This window comes from Petromyzon marinus, chromosome 8 (genome assembly GCF_048934315.1).
Source record: "Petromyzon marinus isolate PM22_M1 ecotype Great Lakes invasive population chromosome 8, UKy_Petmar_22M1.pri1.0, whole genome shotgun sequence".
NCBI lineage: Eukaryota > Metazoa > Chordata > Hyperoartia > Petromyzontiformes > Petromyzontidae > Petromyzon > Petromyzon marinus.
The window spans coordinates 17488805-17514783 of record NC_133674.1 but is presented as its reverse complement, the minus strand read 5'-3'; the positions used below and the strand labels follow the sequence as shown (position 1 = coordinate 17514783).

Below are 25979 nucleotides of genomic sequence, written 5' to 3'. Positions count from 1 at the left end.
AATTCATATACAGTACTTATCATCATCCCCCGTGCTTTATCCACCGCTGGATGAAGGCCTCCCCAACTTGGCACCAACCCTCATGGTCTCGGATCGATGACAGCTCGCGTGCAAGAAGGTTTTTAATTGTTGGATGCACAATACTAAAGGCGTGGGAAGGCTTTCATCCAGCAGTGGATTGACAAAAGGTTGTATATGTTTTATATGGAGCGACACGTGTATACATAGCAAAGTTGTGTTCCATAGATATACTTTACTGTCGCACAAGCAGTGTCCAATATATGCTGTTTAAGCAAATACAGTATACACAAGGCACTGTATGGACGTAAATATAGTGGTACCTGAGCAAAATCTAACTTTATCATGTTATATGCACTGTGCTGTATAAACCAATACTGTATTTAATCCAGTGGAAGGCATAGAATGTAGAAAATTGTACAGTAATGCAATAAATCCAATTAGGAGGCATATATACTCTAATATAACAAATTGAAAATATGCTAAAATATATTTTATATATTATAGGATATACGCTGAATTCTTGCATCTTATTCTCCATATGTTTTATTGTCTACAGTTAACTACCAGAATCAGAATATTTATACTGGAGGAACCCGATGAGCTATAAAGCTCTTTTTCACAAATGTCCAGTAGAATTTGTTTAAATAAATAGTTCAACCGATATATGCAGCTGTGTATCCTAGGCGCCTCTATGTTGTCCACAGCCAGTTTGTGTGGCATTATCATTGTCTAAAGACCTAGTGATACCATTCGCAAGAGGTGCAAAAGGTATTTACAATGACCCGCTAATAAATTGTAAATGCGATCGATACAGTACTGTGCTGTCGCTTTGTAACTGCGGCTTTTCAGGTCTGCATTGCAAAAGAATATGATATCGTTGAATCATTGTTTGCTTCAATAAAAAGGTCCTTGTGGATTCAATAAAAACAAATGTGGTTATGAAGATGGCTAAATAAATAATTGTAATGTTGGCATTTCGTGATGAGTCCACCTTAAGCAGTCGACTTGTGTGAAGAAAAAAATGAGCTGAAAATACGATGCCGTCACCCGTGGTTTAGGTTTGATGATCTTGTTTTCATAGAATAATACATGTTGTAGCCATCAACCCAACACTGGTTGTTGCAATGTTAGGAAGGTATCATGTTGCTGGCTTTTCCTGTAGTGTTGTGTAATATTCATCGCCACAAATCGCTCACATAGTTGACTTGTTTATTAGGAATAACGATCACGGTACGTACTGTACTTTCATTTGGGCAGATATCCATGATAATTTCTGTTTGGAGATTAACTGTGCTGTATCATTGTACAGCTTGTTTCTATCGACAGAAAGAACTCCAATGTAATGTTGTGTACCTACTGTGTGACTGCCTGTATTGTGGGTATATTTACTAGGACAATGTTTCATTTATTATCATGTTTGTAAAATTATCTAAGTTATTGTTCAAAGGGGCGATACATTAATTGGCCAGAGTTTGTGCTTAGAGCCTTAAATGTTTCAGTGATTTAGACAAGAAACGTGAAAGCAAGAGAGCTTCCATTTAATTTAATCTGGGCTCATCCACGGTTGAGTTTTGTTCCAGTGTGAGCCATTCATTGACAGGCTGTTGTATAAGTGTTTCAGCATGACGTGGCCAATGTGGTTCTTTTTAAGTGTTTAACTAGCAAACTGGATGCAGTCCAATACTTATTTAATAATCTCAGATGCAGACATACCTTTGGGAACAAAATAAAATACGATGCATTTTCGTAAGAATATGCACAAATAATTGGCAATGTAATGGCATTAGCTTTGTATCAGCAATGAGTTTAAATAAAATGTGGCACTTTTAAATCCATCATTTGAAGAACAACGGAATTGAAACATCCCTCTTTTTACATTTGAATGTATAAAATGCGGTAGGTAAAATTGTTGGAATTTGCGGGTGGTTTCGCAATAACATTTGTGGAATGCTTGGTAATGTTGGGTCGGTTTCTATGCAGCTGTCCCTTGCACAAGCTTGCCAATGACCAGCGAAGAAGTTCAGAAAGGAACACAGACGTTTTTACCTGCTTGACTGGGAAACCGCGGAACACATTCCTAAATTTGCATCGCATTTTACACACACCGCGCGTTAGTCAGTGCTGTTATGTGTCACTGAACCACAAAAATATATAAAAATTAAATTAAATTTTGATTTAAAGCTTTCGTGACTGCAGGGATTCATATTCTTGGTTCTTTCGGTAAAGTCACGTAGAAGGGAAGCAAAATAATAAAAATATAAAACAATACAATTCTCACGACGTTTCGACTGCAACACAAGCAATCATCATCAGGTGTGAAAACCACAACACACCTGATGATGATTGCTTGTGTTGCAGTTGAAACGTCGTGAGAATTTTATTGGTTTATATTTTTATTTTATTATTTCCCTTCTACGTGACTTTACCGAAAGAACCAAGAAAAATAAAATTATTTTGACAGGCGCTTGAGATAAAGTCATGTTGCTTATGCAACACGTTTTTCAGGATGGGCCACTGCTGTTGGATGTTTTACAGTTTAAATCACTGCAGGCTATCAGGAAGGGGGCCCAACAGAGCCGGTCTTCCAGCCTGGCAGTGTTAACATGTCACAGCGTAAATGTGCTGTTTTGTGCGAAAACATGTGTGATGTCGCACATAGAATCCCATCGTAGATTTACTGGTTTGGTTAAAGCTGGTTAAAGCTTGTAACTGAAAGAAAACAGGACGTGAAAACCGGTTCTTAGAAGGCTATTTCTTCGACGACTTAAAACCTTGTTTTGTATTTTGTCGAAATAGGAAAGTAAGGTAGAATCATAGTGTAACTACTGGTAACGTTGTTTTGTTTTGTCCGGTCAGATTGACATTCTAACATGTCAGAATGCAACAGCTTAGCACTGTACTGTAGAAATAACTCCCAGTTCTCAATGCCCTCTCTTATCACGTACCTTTTACCCTTAATGAGCTGATATGTATGCTCGCACAGGACCTCACTTGTGTAAACTTAAGTGAATGTTATTTAAAGGTAACATTTTATTGAATGTATGTATGTTGAACTTATTTTGCACCGTACGTAACCAACCGTGCCCACCAGAGGTGTGGGAAAATTGAAGCACATAAACCAGAGGTTTACAATAACGTTCAGGAGTTTTGCGCAAACCATTTCTGCATATCCTATTCTGTACCGCCTATGACTAAATGGGTCGAAATGCACTTAATTCCATCAGTTCTTGGAAAATATCTTGAGCAGGATGGAACCTTGGATAGGTAGGGTGACCTCCATGCACACAAAGGGTTGTTATACGCTGCAGTGGGCCTAAATGATGGGCAGCAGAGGGCAGTGACACAACATACAATGTTGTACTGTATGCCTGTGCTTCTAAGCCTATGCTGTCCACCTGACGGACACACGTGGTAAAGTTTGGTAAAATTAACTCCGTAATGCACACGCCATGGGGATGCCCGAATCCATCCTGCGTTGTCTGTATACCTCTTCAATTCCCTTTCAAAAATAAATGTACACTTGTACATTTTGTCATCGTAAGGCTGGTTTACAACAAGCTCATCATCCGCTTATGCACTGTGGTTTTTCTTTGCAGCATTATACGCTATTTTATGGTATATTGTCAAAGGCTAGTGTTTAGTTCTTTGAACTGTAATTAGTTTGTATAGTGTTACCTTGGGATTTTTTTTTTAATACATTTCACAAACTAACTGCTATGCTCTGTATTTGCTTTCTCTCATGCATAACATAGAATTCAAACTTGGTAACATTATACACATCTTCCCACACAACATGTATAACTCAAAATCGGTAATATACGTACACATCTTGCAATGGAACCCATAGTTATATGGACAAACTGTATTTTTCTAAAATAAATATTATTTAACCTTTGTAATGTAGGGTGTTTTTTCTGAAAATTATGCCGTAACATATCGGAGTATCCATCAAACGATTTAGCTCCCGCATCTAAATTGGGCTTTTACGATTTAAGCCAATTTTAAACACAATTGAATTTTAAAAAAATGTAAGTGCTCTACATTAAAATAAACTATACAGAAGATGACTACGTTATGAAATATTTTTCTGATGGTACATTGCTGTCAATTGATAAGTGCAGCATGCATATTGAACACTTTTTTCCCTCCTTAAACTCTTAGATTCAAGGGGATGGCGATAATATGCTTTTATGTAAACAGATACTCTATTTTTATGAGTAGGACATGTGTAAAATTGACACAATGTTCCCCTAATGGCCCTGCATACTAATTTTAATTGACCTACTTTGCAATTGTATAAATGTCTTTTGATTGATGCAGCAAATTACGATTAAAGTGATTCATGACATTTTGACCTCGGCTCACTAATTGTAGATAACAAAGTCCATTGTCTTAATTTTAACATTCGGCATATGTTCAGATGTGTTTCTGTATTAATAAAATCCTATTATAAAAGTCTTTTTTTGAGAGCGATTATGTAAAGCATTTTTTCACCCTTTTAAACAGCGATGTATTTGCCCCTGGCATTTAGCTGACCCAGTATGGGACAGGCCATGGCTGTTGTTTTTTTTGTAGTCTCAGCTGTTTTCACACATTGTTTACTTATATGGGGTTCACATTGTTCGTCATTGAACATTGTTTAAACTTTGTTTTGATTTGACAAGAAATGCTGAGCAGTACAGAATCTTAATAATATAATAAAAATATGTGGCCAGCTTCCTCTAGGCAAGAGACAAGCACAATGAGTCGTTTACGGATTAAAAAATGAAATTAGTTTATTTAACGTCAACATTACCGGATCAGTTTTCAAACTGGTGACATGCATTGGGGTGGATCATGTTATACTGTTAACTCCAGGTCATTAGGCTCAATTAAATTAACACTTTTCGTATGTCACTGTGAACAAGTGCTTCAGCTTGTAATGAGATGGAGCTTTTCCATGGGGTGCTTGCCAGACCAACAACGCCAATGGTTTGGCACAATGAATAACTTGCCACATCTCATTTATTTAACTGTGGCCTCTGCTGGGTTCAGTATTTAGAGGACCGTACATTTACCATATTAGATTAACCATTTGCTACATATAGTTTTAGATTGTTTTGGTTTCCATTAATCGGCACAAACATTTTATCAAAACGTGAAACTTGTGTTTCCATGAGAAATTAGCATAATTATAATCCTTAATTTGTTACACAGGGACCCATAATTTCCATAAAATCAACATTTAACTATGATATTCATTACTTAAAATGCTAAATAAATGTTTAATTTTGATTCAATTGTCCATGTACGCTTTAAAAATCAATTGTATTGACACCAGAGTAGAGGGTAATGCATGTGTGAAAAGTGCAAACCTGTGTAAGTTGTAAAGTATCTCGATCAAGCAACCAATTCAGTGATCTTGCTATGACTTTGCACCACGGTCTCATTAAACAAGTACAGTATTCAAATTGCATGCGCTTGCATCTGAGACCATCATGCTCCCATAATAGTCTGCTAAGACAATACCATGTTTAGCTTGTATTGATTATGCTTTGTCTGCAGACATACAGTACTTGATACACATACAATAATTGGGGGACGGTCAAATATGTATGAACTGGTAGAGGTACAGGCATGCTTATTAAAATATGGTAACCCCTAAAGTCAATGCAATTTAAGTGCAAAGATCCATCAATTAAAATATATTCTTACGTTTATATAAATATATAAATTATATGTTAATGTTACAATTAGACTAATGGAGCAGGAATAACTGTACAAATTAGACGAAATGCATTTTATCTTTGGATTGAATCATTACATGCCTTTAAATGACCATCTCGTGTGTGTACGAGTTTAACACCCGAAATCCATTCTTATTTTCCCAACGCAGCATTTCATTAGCCATACACCATATGTTTAATCCTAATTTGCTATCTGTGCTTTACTTTCACCTCTACAGTTTTGTTGATGCCATTGCACAAACGTCAAAACATCTTTATTAGCTTCAGCAATGTCAGAAACCCAAAGAAACACTTTGTTTTATTGCAGTGTCGTGTTACAGATAAAAATGAATTGACATAGCCTGTAAGTTACTCAATCATAATCGTCTCATCCTATTCAGAGTATTTTACAAAGACGTGTGGATTTCTATGTCAAGGTAGTACATTCTTGGACGGTTTACAAAATCGCTGCAAAATTTAATTTAACACAGTGGTGCCCAATTGCAATCTACGAATAGAGTGATTTATGTGCATGCTCTAAAGAATGATAGCACTTACGTTGGGGAAGGCTTTTGCTATTTTTATCAACAGCTTTGTAGGATGTTACCAATGTACAAAGTTCTATGCAGCCAGCGAGGTTTCTGGCTTGTGCTAAAAGAGGGGAAAGTGCCAACGCATTTGCCGGAGACCAGAGACGAGTGTGTACGAGTGCAGATTAACACAGAGGATTGAGGGTTTTAAGCATAATCCTTTCCATTTTAGACATCAAAGTTAACTAATTTTAGTTGTGTACACCACAGTTCAATAGGATACTACTCTATCTAATTTAAAGCTCCACCACAACAATACAGCATCCAGCCCCTTCATCATGCCCCCACACGGCTCGATGAGGACCTCCCCATGCCAAATCGTTCACGGTGGTTGTTTAACAACAGTTCACCACTCTGGTCAGTGCAGGTCGATGAAATGGGGGGGCCCAGGACCGGTCATTCGCCACTGATGTTAGTCGTGGCAGGGAATGTAACTCAGTCCGCTGGCTTTTTTAGCACACCGCTTCCCCGAGTGTTCAATAAATCTGCAAAAATCAAGCACATCGGATGATGAAGCCTGCCACTGCATTTAGATGAGGGCTGCGTTTCCCTGTGCAAGTTTTATAATTGGGTTCTTGAATATTAATACTGTAGTGCTGTACGCGAGCGCATTGCAGCATGGTTTTTTGGACAGACTGTGCATATACCCCGTTCCTTTTACATGGTGGCTGCGTTATTCCAAAAAGGGTGGTTGCTTACTGCTTGTTGGGAAGTATGTTAATGGTTAGGATTCTTGCCAATTTTGGTGTTTGACCGGTTTTGACGTAATGGAGCAGAGATTGTTATATTTAAAGACATAGCTGTTGTGGTAGGTATTTGACCTTATGTAACATATGCAGCATTTCATTGTAATGGCATCATTCCAGTAACGTATTACTGTTATACTGTCATTGTTCCCTGAAACATACCCTATTTTTACAAGTCATTTACATTAACTCATCCATAAATTAACATTAAAAGATTGGCTAAACAAAAAAAACTACGTTTCAAATATTGCAATAAATAAAACCTTGTGCATTCATTTCACATTAATGTCTCGGATTACAAGTAAAAATATGCTACATTTTCACACGTACATTTCACTAATATCTTTACAAGTCATATGTTTCATAATACAATTTTTATGACTATCTATAAACCTATATATACTTTTATGGCAAAATACTGGATATGTCTAGTTCTGTCTTATACTTTAGTATTCAATTAATTGTGTATTGAGTACATTTAATGGTGACATGGATACTGGCAGAATATTCCATTTAATTGTGTTTACTGCAGTGCACGGTGTTTTGAGACATTCAAATGTAATGCACGCTCAAAAATATTTGTATCTGCTGTTTTGTACCATCAGTAAACGTAATAGGTTTCCTATGTATTCAGCACGTACAGTTGAACTTATGCTCAATGGGCTGACGTAATGGTTTGGAGAACAGTGCTGCTGTGCTTTCCAGTACAAAATCCTGGCTAAATTAAGAATTCAATTTCCCAGATTAACTCATTCAGCACATTGCTTGTGTATCATTCACTTGTCCAAGCGTCAAGAAAATTGTGTCAGATGAGAGTTTGAAAACTGCAGCAATGAAAGATGCCAGTTTGCCTTAAAGTTGAAGAACTAACCGACATCTTAGGCCAAAAAAAGTGTTTTAAAATGTATTTCTACATTGCACAAGGCTTCGAAAGGCACCGTTTAATGACACAAGTTTTGTAAGTTGATGATGGCATTTGTAAATTGACGTTGCAATTACGTAATAATGCAGCCTTGTTATTCCTGGACAATTTAGAAATGCGAGGTTGTATTAAAGTTAAATGTAAAACATCGTGTAGCAAGTGATTTGAAGTGGGGAGTTGAATTGCCAAACAGGATGTACTGTAAGCCCCCTGCTGAAGGCCCTTTAGCTAAACAAAAGTATTTGGGCAGGTGCACCGTGTGTATTGAAATAGTGTATTGAAATAACATACACAGCGCTGTCAATTCATTCATAACATGAAACATACCTGTTTTGTTTGGAGTGCGACTTTGAAAATAAGTGGAGTCATTGAATCTTAATAGCTCAAGGTGTAAGCCTTTTGGTTATAACGTAGCGCTGCAGTGATGCAGGGAAGCATCCTTGATTGGCCCTATTTTAATCTATATTCTACACAATGTATTATTATTTGGGCTACGTGGGAAATCATTCAAACACATGTTCCACCGTTGTTGTAACTCGCCCGCTGATGGTGTGGCACCGCTCGGGACAACACGGCTGGTCGTACAGATACTATCGAGTTCCATGCGGGGCTGCTTTGCTCACGTCAGGCTTTTTTCATGCCGCAATTGCCCAGGCGCCCTTCATAATACCTGACTCGAGACCGGTATCCTTTTGCAAGGCAAGTCTTTATTATTGTACTGTGTTTCTTCATCAGCCGGCACTGGTTGCCAGTTGAGTCGGTCATTGTTGCCATGGACTTGCCATGTTGGTATTTGGAATGGGCAACAATCCATTAGGCACATGAACAGCTATACTCAAAGAACCCCTCCTCTGTTGACATAGTGAATGAATAAAACGCGTTCTTTCATGGAGGATGTTGGTTTTTGTCACTTTTTTTCTTTATTTGTTTACTGTTCTTACAGTTAAGAATTTGTCCAAACAATCGTAGAGTGTCCGTGCGATTTTAAACAATAGGGGGCATGAACAATTTAAGGCTGAACACTGCTGAGCCACAGCATTATAAGGGCTCTGCATCGCATGAACCATGATAATGGAATATAAACACTTGAAATAATACAGAAGGCAATCCATTTAGTGGATAGTCTCAATAGCAGATTTTACCATTTTGTTGAGTGTGCCAAAATTGAACCTTGACTAATGAACTTGTGATGGTAATATGGAAACGTTTTTCTCCTCTATGCTGGCATTAATATTTTGAATGCTGGATAAGTTAGCAGTTGGCAAGCCAGTCTTTTTGAGGCTGAATATCTGACATGTCAGTTATATTGAATCAATTAAAGTTTGATGATAGTGTTCAACTGTACCATATATCTGAAGCAGTGGTGTCATTTTTAAATTATTTTACGGCTCATCTTAAATTAGCCACTGGCACTTGGCAGTAATGGATCATCTGGCCGGGTGACGTAATGCCACGTCGGTCGGTTATTCCTCTGGTCGTGGCGCACATTGTAATCTGTGCAATTTGATTCTCTCCGCAGGGGGCTTTGCCATTGTGTTTCTTGTGAAAACATCGGGCGGAGTTCGCTCTGCACTCAAGCGCATGTACGTTAACAATGAACACGATCTGAAGGTCTGCCAGAGGGAAATCACCATCATGGTAAGAGTTTTCTACAAAGGCCAGAACATGTCAGTATATCTTAAAAAGTCCAGAAGCACCATCACCTTTCCCGATAATGGCTTATACATCCCTTTGTCAGTACACTACTGGATGCGGGCCTCCCTGCACTGCAGGGGTTATTTGACCATAACTCACCATACTGGTCAGTGCGGGTTGGTGAAGGCGGGGAGCATAGACGTGGGAGCATAGAATTACAATACAACGGTGGATTTTTCTGCACTGCCCTTTGCTGACTGCCGCACAGCACTGGCCAGTCGCCACGTATGACAACCTAGCGTGCATGGCAGTCACACATGCTCAGCCCTGCTTAGACTGAGACCTGAAGAGATCAGGCTTATTCCATCTGATTTGGTCATATATTCTTCACATAAATATTGCGGTTCGTATGTTAATTTCACTCGTGTTGATTTGACTCCATATAATGTGTAACAGCAGCTATATTTTTGGAGAAATTGATAGGTACCTGCAATGCAATGTTTTGGAAAATGACCTTTAATAATGTCATGAGGGCATGTAAAATGCTCTAACAGTTAACTCCCACTTATTTTTCAGGAACTATGGTTTGCATATGAAACTGATGTTTTTAATCCTACGTTCTTCCACTCCTATTCAGACTCGGTAGTCCCCATCTAATAACACTAAATCAAGGTGCATTCTGTACATTGTTGCAATGAAGACATGTGAACTGTAATGGTATAAAATAAATACGTGAAAAAAACCTAAGGCAACCCATCGAGTGGATTATCTCAATAACAGAATAAACCACTGTATTGTGTGTACTGAACCTTGACGAATGATCTCGTTATGATACATTTTTATTTTTGTCCGCTCCATTTTCCACTTTGAAACAGAAAGAGCTGTCCGGACATAAAAACATAGTAGGTTATCTGGACTCGAGTATTAATGCCCAGACCTCCAGCGGCGTTTGGGAAGTGCTCATTCTCATGGAGATATGCCGTGGTAAGCCCAGCTCAAGCCTCGTGTTAAATCAGCACAAAAGCCACAGTATATCCTTCTACACTTGGAAGCCTCCCAGCCAAGCGTTGAACCATCTTGCATGTGCCTTTACTTTATACAATCGAATGGAATTTATCTCACTTGTAATTTGTGTGGTTGTTTTTGTTTTGGTCAAGCAGTATGAGGCTAACGAGTTGTCCCACCATGCTACCTAGATTTAGATTATCCATGGACGCAATTGATCGCTGCCGTCAGCACTGCCGTTGTGTGTTAATGTGTGGCGCGCGAGTGGCCGAGCGTGTCCTCTCAACGCTCACTTGCTTATGCTTCAAACGCGCGTGCTTTCCGTACGGCTGTGCCCGATAACGCATGCGCCGCTCAGCATTGCCGTCGCCGGCGTTTGAGCCAAGGGCTCTCACACACAGCATTGCGCATGTTTTATGAATGTATGCCTGAAGCATACTGGGCTAACCTTTATTATAAAACCTGCGATGGTCTCGTATCCAAATAATGGTAAAATGGTAACCGAAGCACATGTGGTTGATTTTACTGTGCACCGTTGTGTTTTAAATTACATTTCAAATGGTATGTGTGGAGCACTGAACTATCGCCACTGTAAAAGTAGGCACCGGTATGTCACTGCAGAGTTATTAATTGCTGGTGGGATTTTACTGTCGAGGCAGGCATTCACAAGGCACACTGCAAATGATAAACTTCCATGTGATGTGCATAAAAGCACCTGCCAGCCGTCTCACTTTTGAGTTCTGCTCTACGTATCCCCCATTTCTTCTCATATCACCCCAGGGAAGAGAAACAGCTGTGGTCACCTGCATAAATAACCATGCGTCCGTGCCTCTATTCTCAGGTGTGAGACTGAATGTGAACGCTCGCTGTTTTATTTTGGTGAATGCAATGGGACCCTGAAGTCTGTCTTGTTTCTGTGTAACCTTTCACCTCTAGCGGGCCAGGTGGTAAACCAGATGAATCAAAGGTTGAGCACAGGGTTCACAGAGTGCGAGGTCCTCAGGATATTTTGTGACACGTGCGAAGCTGTTGCCCGGCTTCACCAGTGCAAAACGCCGATTATCCACCGCGATCTGAAGGTACCTTGGAATACTGTACTGGCATCACGAGCTGTTAATTATACACCGATCATCTCGCTTGCCTTTTGCTTGTTGGCTTTCCAGCTAACCACCCTTCTGAGTCCCCGTAGAATATGCTGGCAGGTTATTAGTTGAAAGTGAATGCAAAAGATATCTTCAAATAATAGCCAGATTAATCACCACTGCACGACATACACTCTGGGCTTTAAATATTAATCGTGTCTTTGTTTAGATGCATGACAACAATTGAAATTGATATGGATCGAGGCCGACGGTAGAATAATTTAAATGTTTTTAGATAAGTACAATGATACAGAGTTATAATAATCCAGACAATTTTTGTAGATATATATAGTGTGGGCTGTATCAAGTGACATTTTATAATTTGATAAGTATGGCATTAACTATTCTAGGATGTCGTTAGTTATACCCCTCCTTTAATTACGAACATCTCATTTAACAGGATTATTATTAGTTTATTAGTGTCCTAACAGCATGACATTTTCCGGATTTGCAGAGAAGTGTCAAAAGTGTCCAATTACTATTTTTTTCAAATGTGAAAGCTTGCTTGAAGATGCCTAGCCCAAATGATATATCTGTGTGCCACAGGTTGAGAACATCCTGCTTCACGACAACGGAAACTACGTGCTGTGCGACTTTGGCAGCGCCACCAACAAAATCCTGAACCCTCAAGCGCATGGGGTCAGCGCCGTTGAAGACGAGATTAAAAAGTACGAGCCAACTTGGCCTTCACACCGGCCTTTTCACATGGCTTCACCAAGGGGGAGCCAGGCCAGAGCCAGGCCGGATACCTCCAACCCTCGCTTCATGTGGCTATTGCCCATAACTCGCTCTCTGCGTCACCCGCTGAAAGCTAGCCAAGAGCAGCAGTGACATTTAACCTAACGGCGGCACATTCTTCTGACGTGTTTTTTGCCATCGAGTCACTTTTTTTTACTGTTTTTAAAGTTTTCGGTTAGACGTGCATGAGGTTATTTGTTTCTTTTTGTAAGGAGACATAAACGTATATTATTCAGAATATTTTTTATACTACAGTCGCATTGTCACTTACAGATTGACAGTAATTCCACCGCAACTGGCAGTAATATCACAACAGACAATGGTGGCAAAATTGTTCACAAAACAGCTGACAAAATAACTTGAAACGCTCCTGGTTTTGGAGCTACTACATATCACCATTAAAATAAGACCTGTTACCTCTTTTCATATTTTTTGTTAAATTATTGCACATAAAAGCTATGAACCCTGCCTTGCAGTTTTTTTTTTCCTTTTTGACAGAGGTTAGATCCTTGGAATCCATTCAGAAGGGGGAGGCAGTGTCAAGATTTGTTGTGCAAGCAGACTTGACAGATGGCCCTGAAACCAAAACAAATGCAGAATGGGAAGAAATACATAGCTTTGCATTGATTTTTTTTGTATGTTGTTGCAACTGGACAATTGATATTTTTAAAGATTGTTTTTCAGCACTATATAATATGTTTGCTATGATGATTGCCGATTCATCTCAAACAATCTTCGTAAATAGTAATCTGCCTTTACGTGTGTATGATAAATATGATGTTGACATTCTGGGAATTTTGTAAATGTACTGTGGTATGTTCTCATGCATGGATGGGGGTGGGGGTAGGAGGTAGAATTTATATGGACCTTGTGATGTTTGTTCAGGTACACAACGCTGTCATACAGGGCTCCGGAGATGGTCAACTTGTACAACGGGACACCCATAACAGCAAAGTCCGACATTTGGGTACACTTTCGTTGTATCTTGCACACACTTATACAACCTAGGAGAAGGGCCATTAGATAATCAGTGAAGCATCTCTTTTCGTTACTTATTCAATCAAATCTCTATTTAATTAATAAGTTAAATGCAAATTATAATGACGAAAAAACGATGTATAAAATCTCAACGAACACTACATTCTGGGTCATAAAACAAACACATGAGCTGTGTATCTTCACATGGATATAAAATATATTTCAGTGTAACAGCCCGTATACCTTCCAGGGTTATGTAAAACAGCCAAATTTTAACCCTGCAAGGGCAAAACTAGTTCCAGAGGTCGGAAGGCCAGCCGGCCAATAGACGAAAATATAATTTTGATTTATGTGGAGATAAAAAGCTACTGTCAGTCTGAAGGTAATGTTTATGTATTAGATACGTTGATAAATTAATATATTTTATGTCAGGGGTTTGAAGTCAGGAGTTCATGTGTCCCAGGAAGAATGCAAATGCTTTAAGAGACCTGCAAGAGGCCAAGCAGCCTGCAGGGTACCTAAGACATTTGAAGGGGCCTGGAAAAGCAAAGGAAGAATCCAAACACCACTTGTCCAGCTGGTATAGATCCCACCGGTGGCATAGTTATAAATACATTTTATTATCTATGTATTAACACAGCCGTACAAATGGAGTCGTATATTTTTTATAGCGCTTAGAAAGTGTACAACATGTCGGGAACACCGCTTGAAATCATATTTTTAAATATATATGTATAAGAGAGCGGTTGTTGTTTGGATGAATACAATTAGCTTTCGTTTATTCTTCCCTTTAGGCCCTGGGATGTTTGCTGTACAAGCTGTGCTTCTTTACGCTGCCGTTCGGGGAGAGTCAGGTGGCAATATGCGACGGGAACTTCACCATACCCGACCACTCCCGCTACTCGCATGAAATGCACTGTCTTATACGTACGTCTGCATTTCCTCCGCACATGGCACACAACATTACGGCGGTATGGAATTGTTTCCGGGAATATTTAATTGTTATTATATTGTTATGGGTATATGTTGTGGGCAGCAGAGGGCACTGCAGAAAAATCCGTTGTAATCTATTTCTGTGCTATAACTGTACAAGTGACTTGCCGCCTTCACCAACCTTGCACTAACCATTGTGGTGAGATATGGGTCAAATAATCCCTTAACGCCCTGCACGGCGTGGGGAAGGCTAATATAGCAGCAAATTTAGACGTACGAGAGTGGTGGTTTTGCTTATTTATTATCCCCTAACATTTTTAATGACACGTCATTACTGAAAGCTGAGTTTATAAACATTTTTTTCATACATTAAGTAAGTTAGTTTGAAAATGCTATTATATAATAAATACATCTTTACCGTTTTTGGAGAAAATTACAGGTTTTAATTTGTCTTCATCAATGAAATTTGTCTTCATCAATGACAACCTTTCTGTGCTTTTGTGCACTGATGAGTACTTGGGTATCTTGCTAATTTGGTGCTCCTGAAATGTACGTTTGTTTTTTTGCTTTAACGAGGCTTTGTTTCACCTTGCCTGCCCTGCTGCCTTAAAATATCTTTGTTAAGACCTTAGCATTACGTCATGCGTATTGTCCTCTGTTGAATTTTTCATAGCAGACTCGCCACAAATATGGTAACAGCAGTTTGCCTCCGCTCTTCCGATGTCAATGCTGCCATCCACAAGACGAATTATTCATTATTTCATTGAGGATCTTCCCGCAGGGCCAATATTGATATAATTTGAATGCATGCTAAAATTATTGTATCTAATGCCTGTAAAAAAGCAATAATAGCATAGTGTTTCGTACAACTTTGCAATTAACCCTGTGTCCCGTGGGCGATTCCTGGCTATGACTAATATCAGTGACCAGTGATAATTGAACCAGTCCTGGGACCCACAATCACCAACCCACGCTGACCAGCGTGGTCAAGTATGGTCAAACAACCCCTGTGACCACAGCATGGGGAGGTCTTAATTCGCACCTCCGATTTACATGGTTGGCTACGTAACGGTGTGAAAGAAGAAGTTATACATACATCCAGCAGTGGATTGACAAAAGGCATATACCATTACAAATATTTTTAACCCTTATCTTTGTATCAGGCTACATGCTGGAGCCTGATCCAGACAGCAGGCCGGAAATCTACCAGGTGGCCTGCTTTGCATTCAAGCTTTCAGGCAAAGAATGTCCCATTCTGAATGTCAATGTAAGCTACTATTTTTCTATTGTTGTTGACTATCTCCTCATAAATTATGTGTTGCATATATTTTTTACTTAAAGTGCAATCGTCTTGGAAATTAAACGAATGTCTTCCATGTTTGCGGGTAATCAAATCAAGCTGTGGGAACATAGGATATAGCTTTGTTTCTTTTTGTAACTATTCAAAAGCAATTGTGCATGGGTGCGCGCACACTATATGTTGGATTGCCTATGGATAAATAAATTAAGTTACGTTGATATTTTTTTATTACAAATGACATAGCATTACACAGTATTCCATCGTTATTCACAAACTTGATATCCGCGATTTTGGCTGTCCGCGAATCACATCTGAAACTCTGCACAACGGCATCGAGTAAGAAAGCGATGAGAGGGAATGTGATGTCAGAAAGTGATGAGATAAAGTGTTCGTAGGCCAGTGCTATTGGCCGTGAAATTTGCTATTCAAGAGCATCTCTGGAACATATCACTAGCTAATTACGAAGGAATACTCTATGTATGTTTTATGCTACACGGTGATAATGTCCATGTTATGCCAAGGGAGTATAATGTTTCGTTTAACTGCAGATCATGACTGGATAATACTGGCCAGCGGGCCAGAATGGTGTTCAAGATTACACTTGAGGATGTTTTGCTTGCATTGTTAGCATTATGATGAGCACAGTTTGAATTTCACAGTATGGCCAAGGTGTGTCTGTGTCAATCAAAATACCAGCATCAAATTGTTGATTAGGTTACAGTAATTTATCACCATGGCCTTGGACCAGTGTTTGCCGTTTGCCATTTGGGTTCTTAAAAGGTTCTTCGTTTGAGATAGACTATTAAAGGGCAACAAAACTCACAGTGGTCACTGAGATCGAGTGACTGAACAGTGCCGTTGGTTTGACTGCGCGTGGTCGTTTGCAGGGCCTGTCCCTTCCCAATAAATTGCCGGAGCCACTGAAAGCGAGTGAAGCTGCTGCCAGGAAGACACAGTCCAAAACCAAGTGAGTTTTCTTTCTTTCTAATCTGATTTCTCGTACAAAATGCAGTCGTCTTCAGTCCATGGTCCCCATTTAATTCGATTGACTGTAGTTACGCATCTGTTCTGGGTTATCATTATGGTTGGATATATATGCGATTTTGATCAAATTACCTGGAATACACCCGATATCTTCAGATCGCGCAGAACATCGCTGAATAATGCCTCCAGGAGGGGTGGGGGAGGGGTTGAGCTTGCACAGTGCCTGCCTGGATGACCACCGTGCATAAAACAAGTATTGTAGGCTGCTGCAAGGCGACATTGTCATCATTGGGCTGTGCAGCAAAATCCGTTGTACTGTGCGCCAATGTTTATGCTGCCCGCTTTCACCAACCTGCACTGACCAGGGTGGGGACGTACGGTCAAATAACCCCCACGACCCGCAGCGTGTGGGGAAGGCCCTCATATGGCAGTGGTTTGCCAAAGAGCTACATGGTGAGCTGGTCGCTTGCAAGATTTTTAAAATGATTAACAAATCATGGCAAGCATTGGAGCTCAATTCGTGCGCGTACTCGAACATTCAAATCGGGTAATTGCACAATCATCGACTACACCATGTAGCCTAAGCAGCCACATCTGTAGCCAGCAATCTGGTGATCCTTGGCCCATTACACGCCGTCTTAAGCGTTGTTGACCGTTCGCCCGACAGTTTACCCACTAACATTTCCACACCCGATTTCACACAGACTCACTGAAACGGTTGGCCCCACTGAAACGTCGATTGCCCCACGACAAAGGCCTAAGGCAGGGCAGACAAATCCCGGTGCGGTGGGCATCCTGCCCCTGCAGGCAGTCTCCACGCCCAGGAAGAGGCCTGTGGCAACCGCCGCTGCCGTCGCCACCCAGCCAGGTAAGCAGATTGTGATGCTCGGGCACAGTGTCTATACGGGGGGGGGGGGTCATCAATGAAGGGTGCCACTCAAGATAGGGGGATTGGGGGGGGGGGGATGTAAAATTGCATTAGTTGGTTGATACTGTAAGAGCAGACTTTGAAGGTCCCAGGTGTCAACCGTTGAATTGCTGTGGGATCTTGTAGAAGAAAAGTCGCGATCTTGAGATTTGTATGTAAGTATGTATGTATGTTCAGTTCAGTTTATTCAGTTCAGTTTATTTTGGTATAGCCCTGTGAGCCATTCGGCTCTTGAATCGGGTGCAACCACAACAAACAAAAAAAACAAAAACACGAACAAGAAAAACATCTTCAAGTGGCTATGTTGAACTTCTTTAGCACAGAACGTTGCCAACCGTGTTAATTGGAGGTGCGGGGGAATGACAACTAACTAACCACAAAAAATACAGTGAGGGAAAAAAGTATTTGATCCCCTGCTGATTTTGTACGTTTGCCCACTGACAAAGAAATGATCAGTCTATAATTTTAATGGTAGGTTTATTTGAATAGTGAGAGACAGAATAACAACAAAAAAATCCAGAAAAACGCATGTCAAAAATGTTATATATTGATTTGCATTTTAATGAGGGAAATAAGTATTTGACCCCTCTGCAAAACATGACTTAGTACTTGGTGGCAAAACCCTTGTTGGCAATCACAGAGGTCAGACGTTTCTTGTAGTTGGCCACCAGGTTTGCACACATCTCAGGAGGGATTTTGTCCCACTCTGCAGATCTTCTCCAAGTCATTAAGGTTTCGAGGCTAATGTTTGGCAACTCGAACCTTCAGCTCCCTCCACAGATTTTCTATGGGATTAAGGTCTGGAGACTGGCTAGGCCACTCCAGGACCTTAATGTGCTTCTTCTTGAGCCACTCCTTTGTTGCCTTGGCCGTGTGTTTTGAGTCATTGTCATGCTGGAATACCCATCCACGACCCATTTTCAATGCCCTGGCTGAGGGAAGGAGGTTCTCACCCAAGATTTGATGGTATATGGCCCCGTCCATTGTTCCTTTGATGCGGTGAAGTTGTCCTGTCCCCTTAGCAGAAAAACACCCCCAAAACATGTTTCCACCTCCATGTTTGACGGTGGGGATGGTGTTCTTGGGGTCATAGGCAGCATTCCTCCTCCTACAAACACGGCGAGTTGAGTTGATGCCAGATAGCTCCATTTTGGTCTCATCTGACCACAACACTTTCACCCAGTTGTCCTCTGAATCATTCAGATGTTCATTGGCAAACTTCAGACGGGCATGTATATGTGCTTTCTTGAGCAGGGGGCCCTTTGGGCGCTGCAGGATTTCAGTCCTTCACGGCGTAGTGTGTTACCAATTGTTTTCTTGGTGACTATGGTCCCAGCTGCCTTGAGATCATTTACAAGATCCTCCGTAGTTATGGTCTGATTCCTCACCGTTCTCATGATCATTGCAACTCCACGAGGTGAGATCTTGCATGGAGCCCCAGGCCGAGGGAGATTAACAGTTCTTTTGTGTTTCTTCCATTTGTGAATAATCGCACCAACTGTTGTCACCTTCCCACCAAGCTGCTTGGCAATGGTCTTCTAGCCCATTCCAGCCTTGTGTAGGTCTACAATCTTGTCCCTGACATCCTTGGAGAGCTCTTTGGTCTTGGCCATGGTGGATAGTTTGGAATCTGATTGATTTATTGCTTCTGTGGACAGGTGTCTTTTATACAGGTAACAAGCTGAGATTAGGAGCACTCCCTTTAAGAGTGTGCTCCTAATCTCAGCTCGTTACCTGTATAAAAGACACCTGGGAGCCAGAAATCTTTCTGATTGAGAGGGGGTCAAATACTTGTTTCCCTCATTAAAATGCAAATCAATTTATAACATTTTTGACATGCGTTTTTCTGGATTTTGTTGTTATTCTGTCTCTCACTGTTCAAATAATCCTACCATTAAAATTATAGACTGATCATTTCTTTGTCAGTGGGCAAACGTACAAAATCAGCAGGGGATCAAATACTTTTTTCCCTCACTGGTTCTGAATAAATTTGTTTTCAATCGAGATTTAAGTGTATAGCTCCAGTGGCTTCTTAATATCAGAAGGAAGGAGCGTTCCAGATGGCTGCAGAAGCATGTCTGAAAGTGCGCGATGCACTGACCGTCTTTGTCCGATGGCTCGCCAAAAGCCGCTGCGAGGATGAACGGAGTTCGTGTGATTGGTTTATGCTCCTTGACGAGAGATCTGGTGGCATCACCGATATTTGTTGGGATGACCCGGTTTAGCTTGAGTACTTCAGCAGCCAGACACTGTCCAGGGTGTGAGCAGGTGAGGAGGCAGGGACACTGTGGCTGCTTCAGTTTGACCAGGGACAGGAAGGGAGCTCACTGGAGGGTAGATACTGCCGTGCACTCTCAGCGACCCGGTTGCCACCTGTAATGGTTTTTCTAGAATTGTGTCCTCCCTTCGAGGTGGCCATCCTAGGAAATCTGAAAGTTTTCCCAGGACATTAAAAGTCTCGGTTTTTGTCAATGGCGTAATGATTACCCCACTCAAGACAACGTATTTACGTGTAGCTCTCCCCTATTTCGGCATTGTGAGATATTCTTCGTCCCGTGATATGTCCTGGTTTTACTTGCGCCTCAAGAGGTGGCAACCCTCACTCGCCGTACACACCCACACTTGACTCTAATACGTCGCGGGGGGGGGGGGGGGAAAGGTTGACGAGTGCTCTGCTTCTGCTGCACCTGACCGGTGCGCGTTCGTGTTGTTAGCGTCCATGCCGGTGACCAACTCGTCCAATGCGACCGCGAGCCAAACGGCTCCTCCGGCAGCAGCCCAGCCTCAGCCGGCGATGCCGCCAAACGGACAGCAGCAGCAGCTGACAGCACAGAACTCACAGCCGGCTCAACCCGCACAGCCTGTTCAGCAAGCTCAGCAGGTCCAGATTCAGCAGCAGCAACAGCTCCTGCAACAACAGCAGCTGATCCAACAGCAGCAACTACAACAGGCCTACCTGCAGCAGCAGCAGATGATTCAAGCTCAAGCCCAACAGGTTCGAGGTTTTCTTGAATTCTGGGAAAAGCTGTTAGGTGTAATGATAATACATTATAGCTGTGCTGAATTTTATATATTTTTTCAAGGAAAAACTAAAACATGAGTTGGCATAGCTGTGTAAATTAAACATTGGAGATGGGTTAAAGTGGCTTTTTTAGGGATTTTACAGAATTATTTTTTCTAGCACTTTTTTATGCTGTAAAGAATGCAAGCATTTGCATTTATACATTCAACACGTAAAAAGTTAATTAATTGTGAATAATGCAGTCGTAAAACGAAAGTCAGTTATGTGAATCCACCTGCTAAATTGCCAACAAGTTATCATGAGTAAAACTGCAATGCGCATATAAAAAAAAATCACCATGCTCTTTTACAACATATTGATTGTAACTTGTAACCTAGATATTGACTTTTACATGCTGGGTATAATAATGGAATTAAACTATTAGTTGATTAAACATGTTTTCCACGTGGCTTCCCTTTACAAATAACGCTGCATTTAAGAAGGTGAAAAGTGACGAGTTACCCAACACTGCATGCGCACAAATACACGCATACCGTTTTTATTGCTTTTACAATCACGTAATATTTTGAAAGTGCAGTGATGTACAGATGTTTTATTAGCTTTTAACGCACCATTAATTTCAACGAGTAAGAACTGAATTTCAACGGAAGTGTTGTGTCCCGGTTAATGACTAGGAGCTGCATAGTCATAATGCCCAGTGGAAATAGTTTCCTCTGAATGTCACAATAAATAATATACAGCCCACTATCAATCTTCTGCTGAACGAGGGCTCCCACGCCATTCTGGACATGAGGTCGATTGACCGTACATCTTGCTGGTCAGTACAAGTTTGTGAACTAGGGGGTGAGGAGGGGGGGGGAACGGCCCAGGATGAGTAATGAGATATCACCGGTCGCTAATGTTAGCAATGGTATTGAATCGAACGCGGGATGGCAGGATTATAGCACGGAGTATAAGGCAACTGCGCCGCAGCTTCACCCTCCATTACCTCTTACCGGACAACAAATGGTTGCGCGTGTACCTCAGAATCAGGATATTTATACTGGAGAAATCATAAGTCACTAAAAACAATACAAATAAAATCAAACTATTTTTATTTTACCAGTTAAAGCCCACTGAGTTATTAGCTTCTTTTTCAAAAGAGACCTGGCCACAAATAATAGCTTAATGAAGTGGCATATCACGTGGACATTTTTAGCAGCCAAATAATTTTAAGCGCGTGTTACCTCTGTGTGCTGTCCACTCACAGCAGCTCCAGGCCATGCATCCGCAGCAGCAGCAGCAGTTCCTCTTGCAGCAGCAACAGCAGCAAATGTTGCTCCAACAGCAACTGTACATGCAGCAGTGTGCCGTCATGCAACAGGCGGCTCAACAGCAGGCAGCGCAGCAGCAGGCTATGGTGAGTGTGGCTGCCACACACAACGGCAGATGTGCAGAGTGTGGTGTATACTGTGTGGCACTCTTCTGCATCGCTACAAACTACTGCACTTAGCTATTATAAAGGGAGCACACAAAATGGTACCCAGGAGCAACAATGGTACGAGTAAAAATGTGCAGCCCATTGCGAATGTATTACTCGATGCAGGCCTCCCTATGCCGTATCGGTCGTGTTTGTTGTTTGACCATACTTGACCATGCTGGATGTGTGGGTTGGTAAAGGACGGGAGGTGGAGTGGAGAGGTTGGTTCAGATATCTCTCGTACGTATGCAGAACTTGTTTTGCACCGTACGTAGTTAATCGTGCTGATCGGAGGTGCTGATGTTAACTGTGGCCGGGAATCAAATTCACCCTGCTGTGAACAGTCGTGTGAGTATTACTTTTTCCAAGGTCGAAGTTCAGGTACTGTCGTGTGTATCTAATCTGTAACTTCTCCCACCACACTTCAACATTACTGCCTATTAGAGTGAGGGAACAAAGGGTCGCCAATATGAATACATTCCTTATAGCTCAGGATTGAGTAATTTTTTTCTCATGTCTTTTATCAAATTGGTTGTGTTTTCTTCGAGCAATTGCAACCAAAAAACATACATTGTTTAACCAAAACTATTTTAATCAAAGGCCACTCTTTTTAAAATTCTATATATCTGCAGCATGATGTAAACCAGTCATTATAAAATACGATACGTGAGGAAAATAATTGCGAGCACTTAGTTGGAAGAAAATATCGTCGTATGAAAAGGGTGTAAGAACAAAGCGCCACACATTTTAGACAGATGATTCATACCCCAGCTTGAGAGCTGTCGCTGCACGGTAAATTAGCACGGGCTGTGGGGACAATTCTGATGTATTCTGAAAACTGTGCGGGCCTGCACTGATGTGACCTCAGATTATCATCCTCCGAAGCTCGTTTTAAGCCCCGCAGTGACGGTGATCTCTCTCTCTCTCTCGTGCTCTCACACTCTCTCTCGTCCTCTCACCTACCATTATAATGCTAATATCGCTGCGCAGATGACTCATTCGCTCTCCTTTTCCCTACTCGCGCTCCCCCCATCAGCTGGCTCAGATGCATCATCCGGCCCAGGCAAGCCAGCAGCAGGGTCCCCGGCTGCTGTCGGTAACGCCGCCCTCGTCCCCCAAGGCGCAGCGAGCGAGCGGCCACCGTCGCATCCTGAGCGACGTGACCTACAGCTCCGTGTACGGCGTGCCGGCCAGCCGCTCCACGCAGGTCATGGCGGCCGCCGCCGCGCAAGCCTCGCTCAACAAGTCCAAGTGAGCAGGTTGAGTCGAGTGGACGGTGTGACTTGAACTGTGTATATATATATGCGTGTCTGTTATGAGATTATTCAAGTTCAGCTCTAGATATGTGTGTATGTTGAATTTTTGCACCGTACGTAGCAATCTGTGATAATTGGAGGTGTGGGGGGAAGGACAAAAAGCAGTTAATGAGTTTAGTTTGTTGTCCTTTCCCCGTACCTCTTGATTTGCATGGTGTGCTATGTAAGGTACGACAGACGTTCAACATGCACACCTACATACAAACGTGTGTATGCATGCGGTAGTGTAGCGGTTAACGCGCTGCGCTATGAACCCGGTGACCCGAGTTCAATTCCTGCTCACGGCTTAACACCAGCGACGATTATCTTAACCAGTCCGGGGCCTCCCCTAGGTCAACTCGTGTTAAAATGAGTACCTGGTGTGTTGTGTAAACATCACCACTGGGGAGAGAAAGGCGATCGGGTGTCGTGCTGGCCGCCCACCTCCTCGTGTGCCGTGTCAGCCTTAATAGGTGCTCTCTAACAGCACTTTCCCCAAAAGTCTGTTCAGGCTATAATGGCATTTTTGTCTTGTTACAGTAGTGTGAGGTTGGTGTATATGAGCGGAGAATAATATGAGAGAGTACATTTTGTAAAGTGTCATTCGTTTGGAAATATGTATAAAATATGACAAACTTTAGGGATGATGCAGTAGGCAGAAAAATGTGATGTTGTATTTGCTCCCAAATCTATGCTTCTTTGACTTCACTAACCCACACTGTACAGCATGGTAAGGTATAGTCAAATAATATGGAGACCCTCATCCAGCAGTGGATATTACAAAGGGCTGAGTATGTACAACGTACTTTCCATGCATATCCATTTGTATAATTTAATTATGTTGAGTCAGTTGGCTGGAAAATTTCCAACATCTAAAATTACACAAATTAAATAAATTCTAACCTATTTCCCTTAATACAATTATTGTGCAACAAAACAATTGCTTTCATCTGAAAAAAAATCAACATTCGACTGAATTCATTCAGCCCAGAAGTAGTTTTTTTTAAATAAAAGTCAATACAAATACACAAGAGAGCATCAAACAATCTGAAACGTTTGGAAATCTGTACCCTTAAAGTGCCTTTCCTCGTGAGGTCTGCTGAGGGTACCACAATCCCTCATTGTAGTTGTGTACGAATTACTGAACGTTTCCTGAAATTGCCCGCAGTCCCAGTTCGACTTTGAGTCATCATTTGTATTTTAACCTTGGCGTGGCGAAATTGTTTGCCTGCACAGATCTGCAAGCACCACCCCGTCAGGATCCCCACGCTCGTCGCAGCAGGATGTTAGCCGGTGTGCTGCCAACGCCCCGGACCTCACCACCTGGAATCCTTTTGGGGACGACTTCACCTCCCTCTCGTCTGAGCGCCTTGCGGGTAACGTGCCCTCACCAGTCCCCCCCCCCCCTCTCCTTACGCAGTGCAACGACGTCTTTACGAGTGCGAGTTGGTGGAGGTTGTCTTTTTGAACTGGGAGGAACAAAAAAAACCAACGCAATTGCTTTTACAGATCAGTGTTTTTGATGGGGTGTTGTGTAATTGAAGCTGGTGTGGGTGTTGTTAAATAGAGTCGCGTTGAAAAGATGCCTGTGAACAGTACTCCATGGGCAACTCCATGACAGAATCTTAGGCCCGTACTTGAGTCGATCGTTTTATCTCGCAGGAAACAAGGAGGAAGGCGCACGGACCCCTGTCGATAGCCTGATTCCTGGCCTACAGGCTCCCCAGACCAAGGTGCAGGTTCAACACCCGCCAACGACCACAGGGCAGGTGGCCACGCAGCAAGCTCCGGCACAGACCGACATTTTCGGTGCCGTGCCCTTTGTTTCCAAAGCAGGTACTGTGCACCCTCGATACTCAGGAATAATGAGGTAGCCAAACTTGTTTTTTTTGTTGTCCGCCTGAAGGCATTAAAAAAAAAGTCTTGACGCTGTGTGTAAAGTAATCATGTGTAACACTGTTATCTCACAAATGTGCATTCAGTGATGTTCAGGAACATTTTTCGCCAGTCATCCAATACGGCACTAAATTTAGACCAGGTAGTAGAAAACGCACTACATAGTCACGAGTTCCCTTTCAAGTATTGACGTAGGTTTTTTGTTGCTGCTGCTGCTGCATGAGTCATACGTTGACTTGCGCTCTCATGGTTTACTGTACCCACACGCTCATTACCAAATGCTCCTGTTTCCTGCTGCTGCTGTAATTATCACCATCTTTCAACCTCCTTGTCTATCATTTTATTTCCTTGTCTCTGGCTCTCTATGCGCAGACAGAGAAGTGCCAGAGCTGTCCCTTCTCCTTCCGCTCCCTCCTCCCCCTGCATTCGCTGATGCCCCCGACCCTTTCTCTCCGCTGCCAGACTCCGACCATCCAGGTAACAGTCACCAAGGGGGAATCTCACATCAGCTACGTATGTATGTTGAACTTCTTTCGCACCGTACGTGTAGCCAACCGTGCTGAATAGGAGGTGTGGGGGAACAAGACGACAAACTAAACAAAAAAGCAGTTCTAGAGAAATGGGTTTTCAGTTCAGATTTAAAAGTGCATAGCTCAAGTGGCTTTCTTAATATTGGACGA

At 41.8% G+C, this 25979-nt stretch overlaps 1 protein-coding gene across 12 annotated transcripts in view; it reads left to right on the top strand.

Moving 5' to 3' along the window:
- Positions 1-25979, top strand: part of AAK1 (AP2 associated kinase 1) — a 44844-nt gene that overhangs the window by 1773 nt on the left and 17092 nt on the right. For 6 of the 12 annotated variants that reach the window (XM_032949975.2, XM_032949971.2, XM_032949977.2 and 3 more), the window contains exons 2-16: positions 9504-9622; positions 10495-10603; positions 11561-11703; positions 12313-12434; positions 13390-13471; positions 14277-14409; positions 15579-15682; positions 16603-16682; positions 17404-17567; positions 20342-20622; positions 21899-22048; positions 23145-23359; positions 24640-24779; positions 25066-25239; positions 25672-25776. In XM_032949975.2, the coding sequence (XP_032805866.1) occupies positions 9504-9622; positions 10495-10603; positions 11561-11703; positions 12313-12434; positions 13390-13471; positions 14277-14409; positions 15579-15682; positions 16603-16682; positions 17404-17567; positions 20342-20622; positions 21899-22048; positions 23145-23359; positions 24640-24779; positions 25066-25239; positions 25672-25776 (2121 nt within the window). The remainder of the gene's footprint in view (positions 1-9503; positions 9623-10494; positions 10604-11560; positions 11704-12312; positions 12435-13389; positions 13472-14276; positions 14410-15578; positions 15683-16602; positions 16683-17403; positions 17568-20341; positions 20623-21898; positions 22049-23144; positions 23360-24639; positions 24780-25065; positions 25240-25671; positions 25777-25979) is intronic. The other 6 variants (XM_032949979.2, XM_032949976.2, XM_032949983.2 and 3 more) reach the window with 3 other exon arrangements.